This window comes from Thamnophis sirtalis, unplaced genomic scaffold (genome assembly GCF_051295495.1).
Source record: "Thamnophis sirtalis isolate CommonGarterSnake01/CBP01778 unplaced genomic scaffold, rThaSir2_p1.2 scaffold_12, whole genome shotgun sequence".
Lineage (NCBI taxonomy): Eukaryota > Metazoa > Chordata > Lepidosauria > Squamata > Natricidae > Thamnophis > Thamnophis sirtalis.
The window spans coordinates 5,191,941-5,204,803 of NW_028261392.1; the positions used below are offsets into that span (position 1 = coordinate 5,191,941).

General features: G+C 50.0%; 1 protein-coding gene across 1 annotated transcript in view; it reads left to right on the plus strand.

Annotated features, from left to right (window-relative positions):
* Positions 1–2,728: 2,728 nt before the first annotated feature.
* PCDH17 (protocadherin 17) overlaps positions 2,729–12,863 on the plus strand; it is a 208,861-nt gene continuing 198,726 nt past the window's right edge. The window contains 6 exon segments of the mRNA XM_087726270.1: positions 2,729–3,689; positions 3,691–4,117; positions 4,120–4,341; positions 4,344–4,625; positions 4,628–4,797; positions 4,799–5,620. Of these exon segments, the coding sequence (XP_087582396.1) occupies positions 3,021–3,689; positions 3,691–4,117; positions 4,120–4,341; positions 4,344–4,625; positions 4,628–4,797; positions 4,799–5,620 (2,592 nt within the window). The 5' untranslated portion in view covers positions 2,729–3,020.

Consider the following 12,863-nt stretch of genomic DNA (forward strand, 5'->3'; position numbering starts at 1 on the left):
GCGGAATCCTCTTTCTGCTTTCCTCCCACGAAGTAAACCGCAAGGAGAGTAACTCTTCTCCCAGCTCCATCCATCGGGTCGAAATTGGATTTTTTTTAAAAAAAAATTGGGCTCGCCTAGGGAAGGAGAGTTGGTTGGGTTTGACTGGGGGCGTCCGGGGAGGGGGGGGGGTTGAGCTTGCGCCCCGCCTTCCGAGTCGGGAGTTTCACACGTAATACTCAGGGAGAAAGAGAGAGAGAGAGAGGGAGGGAGGGAGGGAGGGAGGGAGAATCCCAGACTTTCAATCCAACCTCTGATTTGAGGACTTGGGGGGGGGGAGGAAGGGGGTATTTTGAGGGTGTTTTTTTTATTATTTTTAAAATTATTATTAGTGTCTCCCTTCCTTGGGTTGGAGAAGGATGGTAAAAGCGGAGCTGCAACACCGCTGGCTCTTCTTATTTTTATTTCGTTAATTTTGATTTATTTTATTTTTTTAAAAAAGAGGGGGGACACACACGCGCGCGGGGGCGGGCGCGCGCACACGCGCGCGCACACAAACACAGACACACACACTTCTTCCCTGCTCACTTGAGGCTTGCAATCTTGGTCCATGCGCGGGCGTGCAAAGGTGAAGCTAGGAAAGCCACAGCCCCGTGCCACGCGCGACACGAGGCACTTTGGACCATCCTGGTGTCCCCCCCCCCCACTCCCTATTTTATTTTATTTTAGTGATCTTTTTTTAAGCTCCTGATTTTTTTGACAGCTCCTCCGATTCGCCCCAGCGGCTCTCAACACCTGAAGGTCTAGGGCTGCGGTTTCCTCGACTTCCCCAGCACCTGCTCCGCTACATCCAGCGGCGGGGGGAGGCTTGCCTTTCCTCCCCCCAACCCAGCCTCCCCAAGCCCACCGTCAGGTTGCCTCGCAAAACGAGACTCGTCTCCCCGCTCGGCACGTACCGCAAAAAAAGAGAAAGAGAGATACAGAGAGACACAGAGAGAAAGCGAGAAAGCACCTTTCAGCTTCTACATTTTACACAGCGTCCCCTTCCCTCCTTGGTTTTTTCGGCGGGCGTGGGGCTTTCATCTGGCTTTTCCCCATTTAAGAAATAAAATAAAATACACCGGGAAGATGGGAAGCCGGGTGGAAGAGCCAGCCCCGTCGCCCCGAAGAGGACAAAAAAAGTGGCCTTAGCTGAAAAGGAAGGAGAGGAGGCTCCAGGAACGCCGAGGCGCGTTTCCCCTTTGCTTTATTTTTTTGGAGAGGCTCGGGGCGCACGCGTGTGTGCGTGTGTGTGTATGTGCAGCCTCGCCGTCGCCCCCACCCTCGGCTGGCTCTCTCTCTCTCTCGCTCTCTCGCTCTCCTTTTTTTTTAAACCTCTGCGCTCAGCCATGAGTTGCCTGTTGATTTCCTCTTGACGGGCAAGGCAGGCGCGGGGAGAGGCGAGCGGGACTGAAATTCAACCGCAGCCAGCGCAAAGCGCAAAGCACTCGCAGACACGCGCCGAGGCAGCAAACAGCAAACAGCCACAGCAGCGGCGGCGGCGGCAGGAACGAGAGAGAGAGGAAGAAGAGAGGAGAGCCGGGCGGGCGGGCGAGCGAGCGATGTGGCGGCGCCAGCATCAGCAGCATCAAGACCAGCCCCAGGACCGGCGGAGGAAACGGAGGCTGCCGGTCTCCTGGGCGGAATCTCCCCAGCCGCTTTGGACGGGGCTACCTTGCTAAATCGCCATCGTTTCTCTCTCCCCCGCCGCTTTTCCCCACCGCCCTTCCGCCCAAGCGATCCGTGGTGAAGCCGGAGGAGCCTCGGAACCTGAGGGCGCTTCCTCGCTCCATCTATCCAACCTTACCTCTAGAAATGTGATCCTCGCGTATTTTTTCCCCCTGCCTTTCTCTCTCTCTCTCTCTCCACGGGCTTTTTGGAAGTACAAATCCAGAGGGACTTGGACCTTATATATATATATCTATACTATTATTGTTGCTGTTATTATTATTCTTTTTTTTTTGCTTTTGGGGGAAACCGGTTTTCCCTCTGCGGAGGAGCCTCGGCACCGGCGGAGAGGCGAAGCGCGCCGGTGAGCGAGCGAGAGAAGCAGGGCGAGAGGAACGGGGAGGCAAGCGGCGATGCTGCGGCTGACCGCAGCAGCCAAGCGGGCGCGATTAGATCTCCAAAGGCAGCAAGCGGCGCGTTGAAAAACACACACACACACTCAACACCCGAGACGCTGCGGAGCCGGGGAAACGTCCCTTTTGCCATCCCTGACATCTTAAAGCGGCAAGATTTGGCCCAACGGTTCTGCGCCTTCCATCCAACCTTCTCCGGATCTTGCTTTTCTTACGATCCCGTTTTTCCAAGTCGTTTGGGATCCAGGAGCCGCTGGTTTTTTCTTTCTTCTTCTTCTTTTTTTGTTAAATACCTCGAATTCCCTGGCAGAAAAAAAAAAAAAAACTCCGTCTTTTGCTCCCTCTCTCTTTTTTCTTCTTCTTTGAAGCTTCGCGTGAGGATCTTTGGCATCGTTGCAAAGGGTTTAATTTTATTTGATTTTTTAATTTTGGAAGGAACAGCTCCTGCCTTGGGGGAAGAAAAAAAAAACCGGGGCTGATCTTTCGCTCCTTTCGGTCGCCCCCCCAGAAGGGAAGGGGCTTTAAGCCTTGGCACGTCCCTCCGCCTCGCTGAAGTTGGGACGGAGCAAGGGGAAACTGCAGCACGGAGGAGGAGGGAGAGGAGGAGGAGAGGAGGAGGAGGAGGAGGAGGAGGAGGAGACGAGGACCGGAAAAAAGAAAAGACCCCTTTCCCTGGCCGTTGGTGGCAGCCTCGACCGCCCTTTGCCGGGCTCGTCCATGGTGGTGCCGGCGCCGAGTCGATCGTGCCGAGCAACAGGTTCGGGAACTTGAAGGGGCAGAGCGAGAGGAGGAGGAGGAGGAGGAGGCGGAGGGGCGCGACGATCGGCTGGAAAGCAGAGGCGCCAACGCGGCAGCAGCAGCGGCGGCGACGGCGGCGGCGGGGTTGGCCGAGAGGCGGCCTCGTCCTCGCCGTCCGCTGGGATGTCCCTCTCCGCTTGGTGCTTCATCCTTTGCTGGGCTCCCGCCCTGGCCTTAAAGAACCTGAACTATTCGGTGCCGGAGGAGCAAGGCGCCGGCACGGTGATCGGCAACATCGGCCGCGATGCCCGGCTGCAGTCCGGGTCGTCGAGCGGCGGGTCGCCCTCGCTGGAGCGGCCCCGCGGTGCCAAGGCGACTTTCCGCGTGCTGGAGAACTCGGCTCCCCACCTGCTGGATGTGGACGGCGAGAGCGGCTTGCTGTACACCAAGCAGCGCCTGGACCGCGAGGCTCTCTGCCGCCGGAACGCCAAGTGCCAGCTCTCCCTCGAGGTCTTCGCCAACGACCAGGAGATCTGCATGATCAAAGTGGAGATCCAGGACCTCAACGACAACGCGCCCGCTTTCCCCTCCGACCAAGTGGACTTGGACATCTCCGAGAACGCAGCGCCGGGCACCCGCTTCCCGCTGGCCAGCGCCCACGACCCCGACGCGGGCGAGAACGGCCTGCGGACTTACCTGCTCACCCGCGACGACTACGGCCTCTTCGCCCTTGATGTCAAAGCGCGGGGCGACGGCACCAAATTCCCCGAGCTGGTGGTCCAGAAGCCGCTGGATCGCGAGGAGCAGAGCCACCACACCTTGGTGCTGACCGCCCTGGACGGCGGGGAGCCGCCCTCGCTCCGGCACCGTCCAGCTAAACGTCCGCTTGATCGACTCCAACGACAACAGCCCGGTCTTCGAGGCGGCTTCCTACGTGGTGGAGCTGCCGGAGAACGTCCCGCTGGGCACCGTCCTCCTCGACCTCAACGCCACCGACGCCGACGAAGGCACCAACGGCCAGGTGCTCTACTCCTTCAGCGGTTACACGCCCGACCGGGTGCGGGAGCTGTTCAGCATCGATCCCCAGACGGGCTTGATCCGGGTCAAAGGCAACCTGGACTACGAGGAGGGCAACTTGGTGGAGATCGACGTCCAGGCCCGGGATTTGGGTCCCAATCCTATCCCTGCCCATTGCAAAGTGACTGTGCATTTGTTGGATCGTAATGACAATGCGCCCACCATTGGCTTCGTCTCCGTGCGCCAGGGGGCCCTGAGCGAGGCGGCCCGCCGGGCACCGTCATCGCCCTGGTCAGGGTGACCGACCGGGACTCCGGGAAGAATGGGCAGCTGCAGTGCCGGGTGCAAGGCAGCGATGGCAGTGGAGGAGATGGGGCCGTGCCCTTTACCTTAGAGGAGAACTATGACAATTTGTACACAGTGGTGACCGACCGGCCCTTGGACAGGGAGGTGCAGGACGAGTACAATGTCACCATCTTGGCTCGGGACGGGGCAACCCGCCTCTGAACTCCACCAAGTCCTTCTCGGTCAGGATCCTAGACGAGAATGACAACCCGCCACGTTTCAGCAAGAGCCTTTATGTGCTTCAAGTGCCTGAGAACAACATCCCGGGAGAGTATCTGGGGTCCGTGTTGGCCAAGGACCCCGACCTGGGCCAAAATGGCACCGTCTCCTACTCCATTCTGCCGGGACATGTGGGGGACGTCTCTATTTACACCTACGTCTCGGTCAACCCAACCAACGGGGCCATCTATGCTTTGCGCAGCTTCAATACGAGCAGACCAAACATTTTGAGTTCCACGTGTTGGCCAAAGACTCGGGCTCCCCCCACCGGGAGAGCAACGCCACCGTCCGGGTCACCGTCTTGGATGTCAACGACAACGCCCCCATGATTGTCTTGCCGGCCCTGATCAACGACACGGCTGAACTCCAGGTCCCCCGCAAATGCCGGCGTGGGCTACCCCGTGGGCACCGTCCGGGCCATGGATAACGATTTCGGGGAAAGCGGACGCTTGACCTATGAGATTGTGGAAGGCAACGAGGAGCATCTCTTTGAGATGGACCCTACCAGTGGGGAGATCCGTACCCTTCACCCTTACTGGGAAGAGCTGAGTCCTGTGGCAGAACTCGTGGTGAAGGTCAGTGACCACGGGAAGCCCAGCCTTTCTGCAGTGGCCAAGCTGATTGTCCGGGCCTTGGCTGGGCCTTTGCCTGAAGCAGGAGAGCCCCAGGTCAACGGGGAACAGCACCGCCGGCCTCACTGGGACCTCTCGCTGCCCTTAATCGTGACCCTGAGCACCGTTTCCATCATCCTCCTGGCTGCCATGATCACCATCGCCGTGAAGTGTAAGCGCGAGAACAAGGACATCCGTACCTACAACTGCCGTATTGCTGAGTACAGCCACCCTCAGTTGGGTGGAGGGGGCGGGGGCGGGGGCGGGGGTGGGGGCAGCGGAGGGGGCAAGGGCAAGAAGAAGAAGATTAGCAAGAACGACATCATGCTGGTGCCCAGCGAAGGGGAGGACAGCCGTGGGCCCCTCAACGTCATGAACGTGGTCAGTAGCCCGTCCTTGGCTACCTCGCCCATCTATTTTGACTACCAGACTCGCTTGCCCCTTAGTTCGCCCAGATCGGAGGTGATGTTCCTGAAACCGGCTTCCAACAACCTGAGCGTGCCCCAGGGCCACGTGGGATGCCATACCAGCTTCACAGGCCAAGGGACTAACGTCACCGAGGTTCCACCAAGTCGGATGTCCATAATTCAGGTAGGAGACTTTGAGAGATAACCTGGAACTTCCTCTCACTTTGCATTTTTTCTACCTGCAGTGACACCTGCCGAGAGAAGCAACCGTCCAGGTGTTGGGGGGGGGACAGAGGTGACTTGGTTCTGAGGCCCTAGCTAGCATTAGCCACCATCCTCTTTGGAGTCCCTCTGTAGCAAGGTCAAAAAAACACCTAACACATTGGCTAGAAAACAGAGCGACAGGCTGGCTTAGCATTGCAGCACTCCGAAACTGGGGCAGGTTTGTAAGATCTAGTCTCTAGGATCTCGTAGATCCAGTCTTGCCTTTAGGGTTTGAACCTGGATCAGCCTGGGCGGGTCATTCTTAAAACAGGTTTCTCTATCCTGTGTCTTGAGGAAAGTAGGAAGACCCTGATTTTTTTCCCCCCAAAGTGGAGTAGTTAGGGCACAAACACGGTGTGTAACATTTGGAAGTGCTGCAGAAGGAGCTCCGTTTGGCTCGCGGAACCCGTATATTTTTTGTTATTTCCATCCGGTTCAATCACATCCATCAGATCATAAGTTGTTGGTTTCCCCCCCCCCCCTTGGCTAAATGTAAAATAGATGTCCCCTGGGACAAGCAGAGAGCTCTGTTTTATCACTTGGCAATCCAAGCCCATGTGCCTCACCACCACCACCACCCCAAAAAAAAGCCGTATTTGGTTTACTTGGCATAGTTTTCAAAGCAGGCTCCCAAATTAAAAGACTGGGTTTCTGCAGAAAAAGGCTTAACATCCTCAGCGCATCTTAGCAAAACGCTATTGAGCCTGAGAGGTAGATTTTCACAGACGGTTTGCCAGTTGCTTGCAAACTGCAACCTGAGCAGTGTGCCTTGCTTGAGTAAATAGCTGAAGTACAAGCCGGAACCTTTCAAAAAAAAAAAAAAAGCATTTTAATGTCAGCTGCTGTTATCTTAGATGCAATGCCTTTCATGGGAGCCTCTCTCTCTCTCCCCGCACCTCTGCAGTTGCCAGTGCTAAAATTCTCTCCAGTCTTGCAGAGTGGAACAGAATCCAGTGAGGCAAAATAAAATAAAAACAAAAAGTCTAAACTACCGCTTAAACGGTTTGTTTGCTCATTCTGCAACCATGCTGAAAAATTCCCTGCTTGATTTGCAACCGAGATGCTGGAAGAACCGTTGAGCCCAGCCAAGCAATCTGAAAAAAAAACCTTAGAGAGAGAGAGAGACTAACCCTAACCTTTGGACTAAAATGGAAGAGAAAGGAAATAGATTTACTCCTTAGAGCAAGGATAAATGTGGCAGGGGGGAGAAGTGCATTATTTATTTATTTTTCTAACAGGGAGAGAAGGGTGGGAGTGGGTGGCGAAGTGTAATTCACTTGAAGTTTTAAGAAAAAGGAAGGGGATATCACACACTTACACACACACAAACACACACAGAGAGACACACGGGGCCTTGTGTGTTTCAGAGCTAGTGCTTCCAATTGTAACGGAGAGAAATGGCTTTGAGAAAGCAGCTTTCCAACATGCAGGAAGAAGGAAAGGGGAAAAAAAATTTGAAATAGACCAGGTTTCAAATGGGTTTGAACTGCTACTTTTGACCGTGTTCAGGGAATTGTGTTAAAAAAAATATATGCTCTGAAATCTGAAGGGATCCCGTGGAGAATCCTAACGGTTTATAGGCTGGATCCCAGTCTCACAACATAGACTGTAGTGCACACCGTGTAACGCTCTTGAGCTGTGTATGTATGTATGTATGTACAGGGAACTGCCTTTTCTTTGGATGTAGCAGAGAAGCAACGAGGATGAAGTTCCTATCAAAATACTGTGCAAGGGAGAGTTCATGACTGTTGAATGCATTGGCCGTGTCACTTGTTTCTGTCTGGCGGTCTTCTAATATTCTCTACTGAACCCACAGGGGGAAGGACTGGAGTGTATCAAAAGTGACAGGAGCTGATTTTTCCCCCCCTGTTTCAAACATACTGGGGGGAAAGTGGTTGTCTTGTTCCTTAACACAGTTTAGGAAGGCTGGGTCATTCTTTCTGGGCAAACCCAAAAAGTCTCTCTCTCTCTCTCCCCCTCTCCCTCTCTCTCTCTCTCTCTCTCTCTCCCTCTCTCTCTCTGCCTCCCTCCCTCTCTCTCTCTCTCTTACAAAAAAATCCTTTGTCGTTATTATTTTCCTTCTTTTTTTGTGTGTTTTTTCCCCACGCTGGCTAGGAAGCAAACTTGTTTTGGCAACAGCAAAGGGAGTTATTTTTGAGTAACCACGCCTGAAGGTTGAGTTTGGAAGCATCTCTTTGGAAACATGCAGTTCCTCCTGCCTTATCCTTGTGTAGCTAGCCAGCAGAAGGACTTCTCCAGTGGGATCACTCCAGGTTTTTGGAGCCTTTGCCTTGATCTCACGTATTTTGAGCTCGGAGAACCGTGTACTCAAAGAGCTGAAGAGTTCCCATTCCTAGGGACGGAGTAATCTGTAGCACCAGGAGAGGATGTTCTTATGAAGGCAAACTTTCCGTAAAACGTTCCCTCTTCCTTTCATTGGAAGTGATTTTGTCCCTTTTTAATTTCCTCCAGTCTTGCAACATATTTTGGACTACTGACCTCCCTCCGTTTGATTTTTCACACTTTGCTAGCCCCGCGTTGTCTCGCAAAGGACAAAGATGTGCCTGAATATCTTCACTGTTTTCTTTCTTAGAAGGCATCTCTGATGGCTTCAGCCCTGATGATTGAACTCCATCCCAATGTTGTCCTTTTAAAGTAAACATTACTGGCTTCTGTACAGAAATTCAGGCGGGACCTTTTTTTCCTTTGGCTCAGAGGAAAAACAAATATATCCTAGCCATCTTTTTTATTGTTATGCGCAGAATTCCAGGAGCTGAAATTTCCATCATAGAAGCCACCCAAAAATGTTGCTTTTTTAATCACTGTCCATCCCTATGCAAGATCCCTGTAATAAGAGTATATCACAGAAGTGCCTAGACCCCCTCATATTTGGTAAATATTTAAGTATATCTTTTCCTGTGACAACACTGAAGAAATGACACTTGGCTACAACGTAAAGTAGTGAGTACACAGCTTGTATAACCATGTAAATGTCCTGTCCCCTCACAATAACGCAACACACAGCCATTAACGTCTAAACGGCTGGCAACAAAAGTGAGCACACCCCTAAGTGACAATGTTCAAATGGGGCCCAAAGAAGTGGTGAAATTCAAATCGTTTTTACTACCGGTTCTGTGGGCGTGGCTTGATGGGCGTGGCAGGGGAAGGATACTGCAAAATCCCCATTCCCACCCCTCTCTGGAGCCAGCCAGAGATGGTATTTGCGGGTTCTCCCAACTACTCAAAATTTCCACTACTGGTTCTCCAGAACCTGCTGGTTTTTACCCCTGGCCCAAAGTGTTAAGATTTTGTGCGGCTACCATTATTTTCCAGCATTGCTTTAACCCTCTTTGACATAGAGTTCCCTTTTAGCCAAGGGTCACTTCTTCACTGTTGACACATGAAAAGATACACTTAAATATTTACAAAATGTGAGGCTCTGTAGTCCCTTCTGTGATATACTGTGTGTGTGTGTGTGTCAGAGGTGGGTTCCTACCAGTTCGCACCTATTTGGTAGAACCGGTTCGTCAAATCTACCGAACCGGTTAGAAGAGGTTCCAACAGTGGACCCAGAAAGCAGGCCACACCTACAGAAGAGGTTCCAAAATTTTTTGAAACCCACCACTGGTGTGTGTGTGTGTGTGTGTGTGTGTGTGTGTATAAAAGAAACAGATATTGTGATATCCGGAACTTTAAAATATATTGCTCACTAAGCTTTTGTTAGCCACTGCTAACATCGTCAGTGTGTGTGCTTGTGTTTGTGTGTGTGTGTGTGTGTGTGTGTGTGTGTGTGTGTGTGTGCGTGTGTGTCTATATATATATAAATTCAACCCTCAATTGAGTTTCATTACGGACACTACTTCATGTTATGCTTATCATGAGTGGGTGTTGCTATCAATTAGAACGAGGGTGCAATGCTCCACATCTGAAATTGATTTTAAGAAAAAGTGACAGTTGGAGGAAGAGCATTAAGCTAGGACAGAGCCGAAGGTAATTTGATTTATAGCTCATGCATTTAAAATGGATACTTTCTCCCCCACCCTCTCCCCTGTGTCACTTGTTTAAATCATGTCTTTGTTAAAGAGGTAAAATGAAGAAGTCGGAATGTCAAAGCTACATTCTCTGCAAACTTCCCGGGCGGTGGGGGTGGGGGTGGGAACCCAACCCTTTGATCAGATGTAATAATTACTGATAGATACTGAATTTTATTCTGCTAAATGATTGTAATCCAACGAACAATGTATGGGCAATATCGAGTCATTAAAGAGTTTCAATGTAGTATAAAGTCCCAGTTGGTAAGCTTTTTTAAAAAATTAAACAAAAAATCAGCGTATACTGTATTTTAAATTCTATTTTTGGGGTTCTGAAATTTATATAAATCGAAAGAGACTTTTTTTTTCCTTGAAAAAGGCACAATGTCATTTCTGTTAAGTTCTTAAGATGATAGACATGGATGAGAAATGAATGTATTATCTAATTACATCTATGAGATATTTAAACAAAAATGTAACCATGTAGTCACAAAGCTGATTAAAGAGGAAGAGAATTCACCAAACAGAGTAGAATGAATTCTAGTTTTATTTTGCTTCTGGGTTGTTGTTGATGTTGTCGTCGTCATCATCATCATCATCATCATCATCATCATCATCATATTGTGGAATGAATCTTGGAAGACATCTTTCTAAACTTGTAGTTCCAACTACTTTGGTAGATGACTTTATTGTCACTTTCAGTGACAATGACCATTTCATTTTAGCGTTTTAATCACATTTTTTTAAAAAAATAAATAAATAGGCAACTTTCCTTCTACAGTTCTTGGTTTCGATGTGAGAAGTTCTGCTGAGACCATTTCCCTTGCCCAGTTTTTCATGCAAAAGTTCTCAACCTCAAGTACAGATAGACCTTAAACTTACAATGATTCACTTAGTGACTCTTCAAATAGCAGTAGACTTATATACCGCTTCATAGGCCTTTCAGGCCTCTCTAAGCGGTTTTACAGAGAGTCAGCATATTGCCCCCAACAATCTGGGTCCTCATTTTACCCACCTCGGAAGGATGGAAGGCTGAGTCAACCCTGAGCCGGTGAGATTTGAACCGCTGACCTGCTGATCTAGCAGTAGCCTGCAGTGCTGCATTTAACCACTGCGCCACCTTGGCTCTTCAAAGTTAACACAGCACTGAAAAATGCGACTTATGACCATTTTTCCCCGCCCAACGCTTGCAGTATCCTTGTGGTCAGGTGATCAAAATCTGAACAGTTGGCCACTGACTCATATTTATGACGGTTGCAGTGTCCCTGGGTCATATGATCCCCTTTTGCTACCTCCCGACAAAGAGGAAATCAGATTCACTTAGCAACCGTGTAACGAACTTAACAATTGCAGTGATTCACTTAACAACGGTGGCAATAAAAGTCGTAAAGTGGGGTAAAACTCACTTAACCAATCTCTCACTTGGCAACAGAAATTTTTGGCTTAATTATGGTCGTACCTCGAGGACTATCTCAAGGTACTATGTCTCGAGGACTAGGGTCGTATCTCGAGACTCCTGCATGAAATCCCAGAGGATAATTGCAAATCTGTGGAAAAATAACAGAACACCCCTTCTAAACGTGGACAATTCAGCTTAAAGTCAACATTTCCTCCCCATTCCCTAAACCTGTTTGCGTCTTCCTTACCGGTTTCCAAAAGTTGTGATCCAATAATGATTCATTTCAAGATAGTAACAGAAAAATAAATGTAATGTACTTATGGTCATGTAAACCAGATTTAACGTTTGTTAAATGTTCAGGCAATAGCAATGACATTTAGACTTATATACCACTTTGCAGTGCTTTAGAACCCTCTCTAAGCAGTTTACAGCATCAGCCTATTCCCTCCCCCCCCCCCCCCCAGTGTGGGTCCTCATTTCACCCACCTTGGAAGGATGGAAGGATGAGTTAACCTTAGTAGTGGGCAGAGTTAGCCTGCAATATTGCATTCTAACTACTGGGAAGGAAGGAAGGAAGGAAGGAAGGAAGGAAGGAAGGAAGGAAGGAAGGAAGGAAGGAAGGAAGGAAGGAAGGAAGGAGGGAGGGAGGGAGGGAGGGAAGTAAGGAAACGAAGAACTACAGCAATAGTATTCAGACTTATATACCGCTTCACAGTGCTTCTACAGCCCTCTCTAAGTGGTTTACAGAGTCAGCATCTTTCCCCCAACAATCTACGTCCTCATTTTACCAACCTCGGAAGGATGGAAGGCTGAGTCAAACCTTGAGCCGGTCAGAATCAAACTCTTGGCAGTAGGCAGAGTTAGCCTGCAATGTTGCATTCTAACTACTGGGAGGGAAGGAAGGAAGGAAGGAGGGAGGGAAGGAAGGAAGGAAGGAAGGAAGGAAGGAAGGAAGGAAGGAAGGAAGGAAGGAAGAAAAAGAAGGGCTATAGCAATAGCACTTAGACTTATATTCCACTTCACAGTGTTTTACAGCCCTCTCTAAGCAGTTTTTACTGTCAGCCAATTGCCCTCAACAATCTAGGTCCTCATTTTACTCACGTCAGAAGGATGGAAGAAGGCTGAGTCAACCTTGAGCTTGGTGAGATTTGAATTGTCCAATTGCAGGCAGCCGGCAGGCAGCAGAAGTATCCTGCAGTACCGCACTCTAACCACTGTGCCACCGTGGCGCAATATTGATTCATTAAAGAGTATTAAGGTAGCATCATAAGTACAAAGTAAGTTGCCAAGCCTCTGAATTTTGATCACGTGACCATGGGGATGCGGCAAAGGTTGTAACTGTGAAAAAAAACCATCCGTAAGTCTTTTTTTTTTCCAATGCTCTTGCAACTTCAGTCACTAAATGGACCATTGTACATCAAGGGGCATCTTTCCTCCAAGCGAAACCTCGTGCACTTCCTTCCATTTCTCGTGGCAGGACAGTTTAAATCTTCCTGGTCATTCTTGTGGCTTGTCTCAGAACCTGTCTGTGGTTTTCTGAAAATCCTTTGGAAAGTGTGATGTGCACACACAAAGACAATTCAAGCGGGCTTTCACCAAAGACAAAGAAAACGCAGCCATGATTCCCTGTGATTTGGATGGTATATTTGTCTACTGAGTCATGGGTGTGTTTCTTCATCTTATGAGACTGTAGAGATTCTCTGTCATCCAGGTCACGGTTGTCCCAAAGGTGC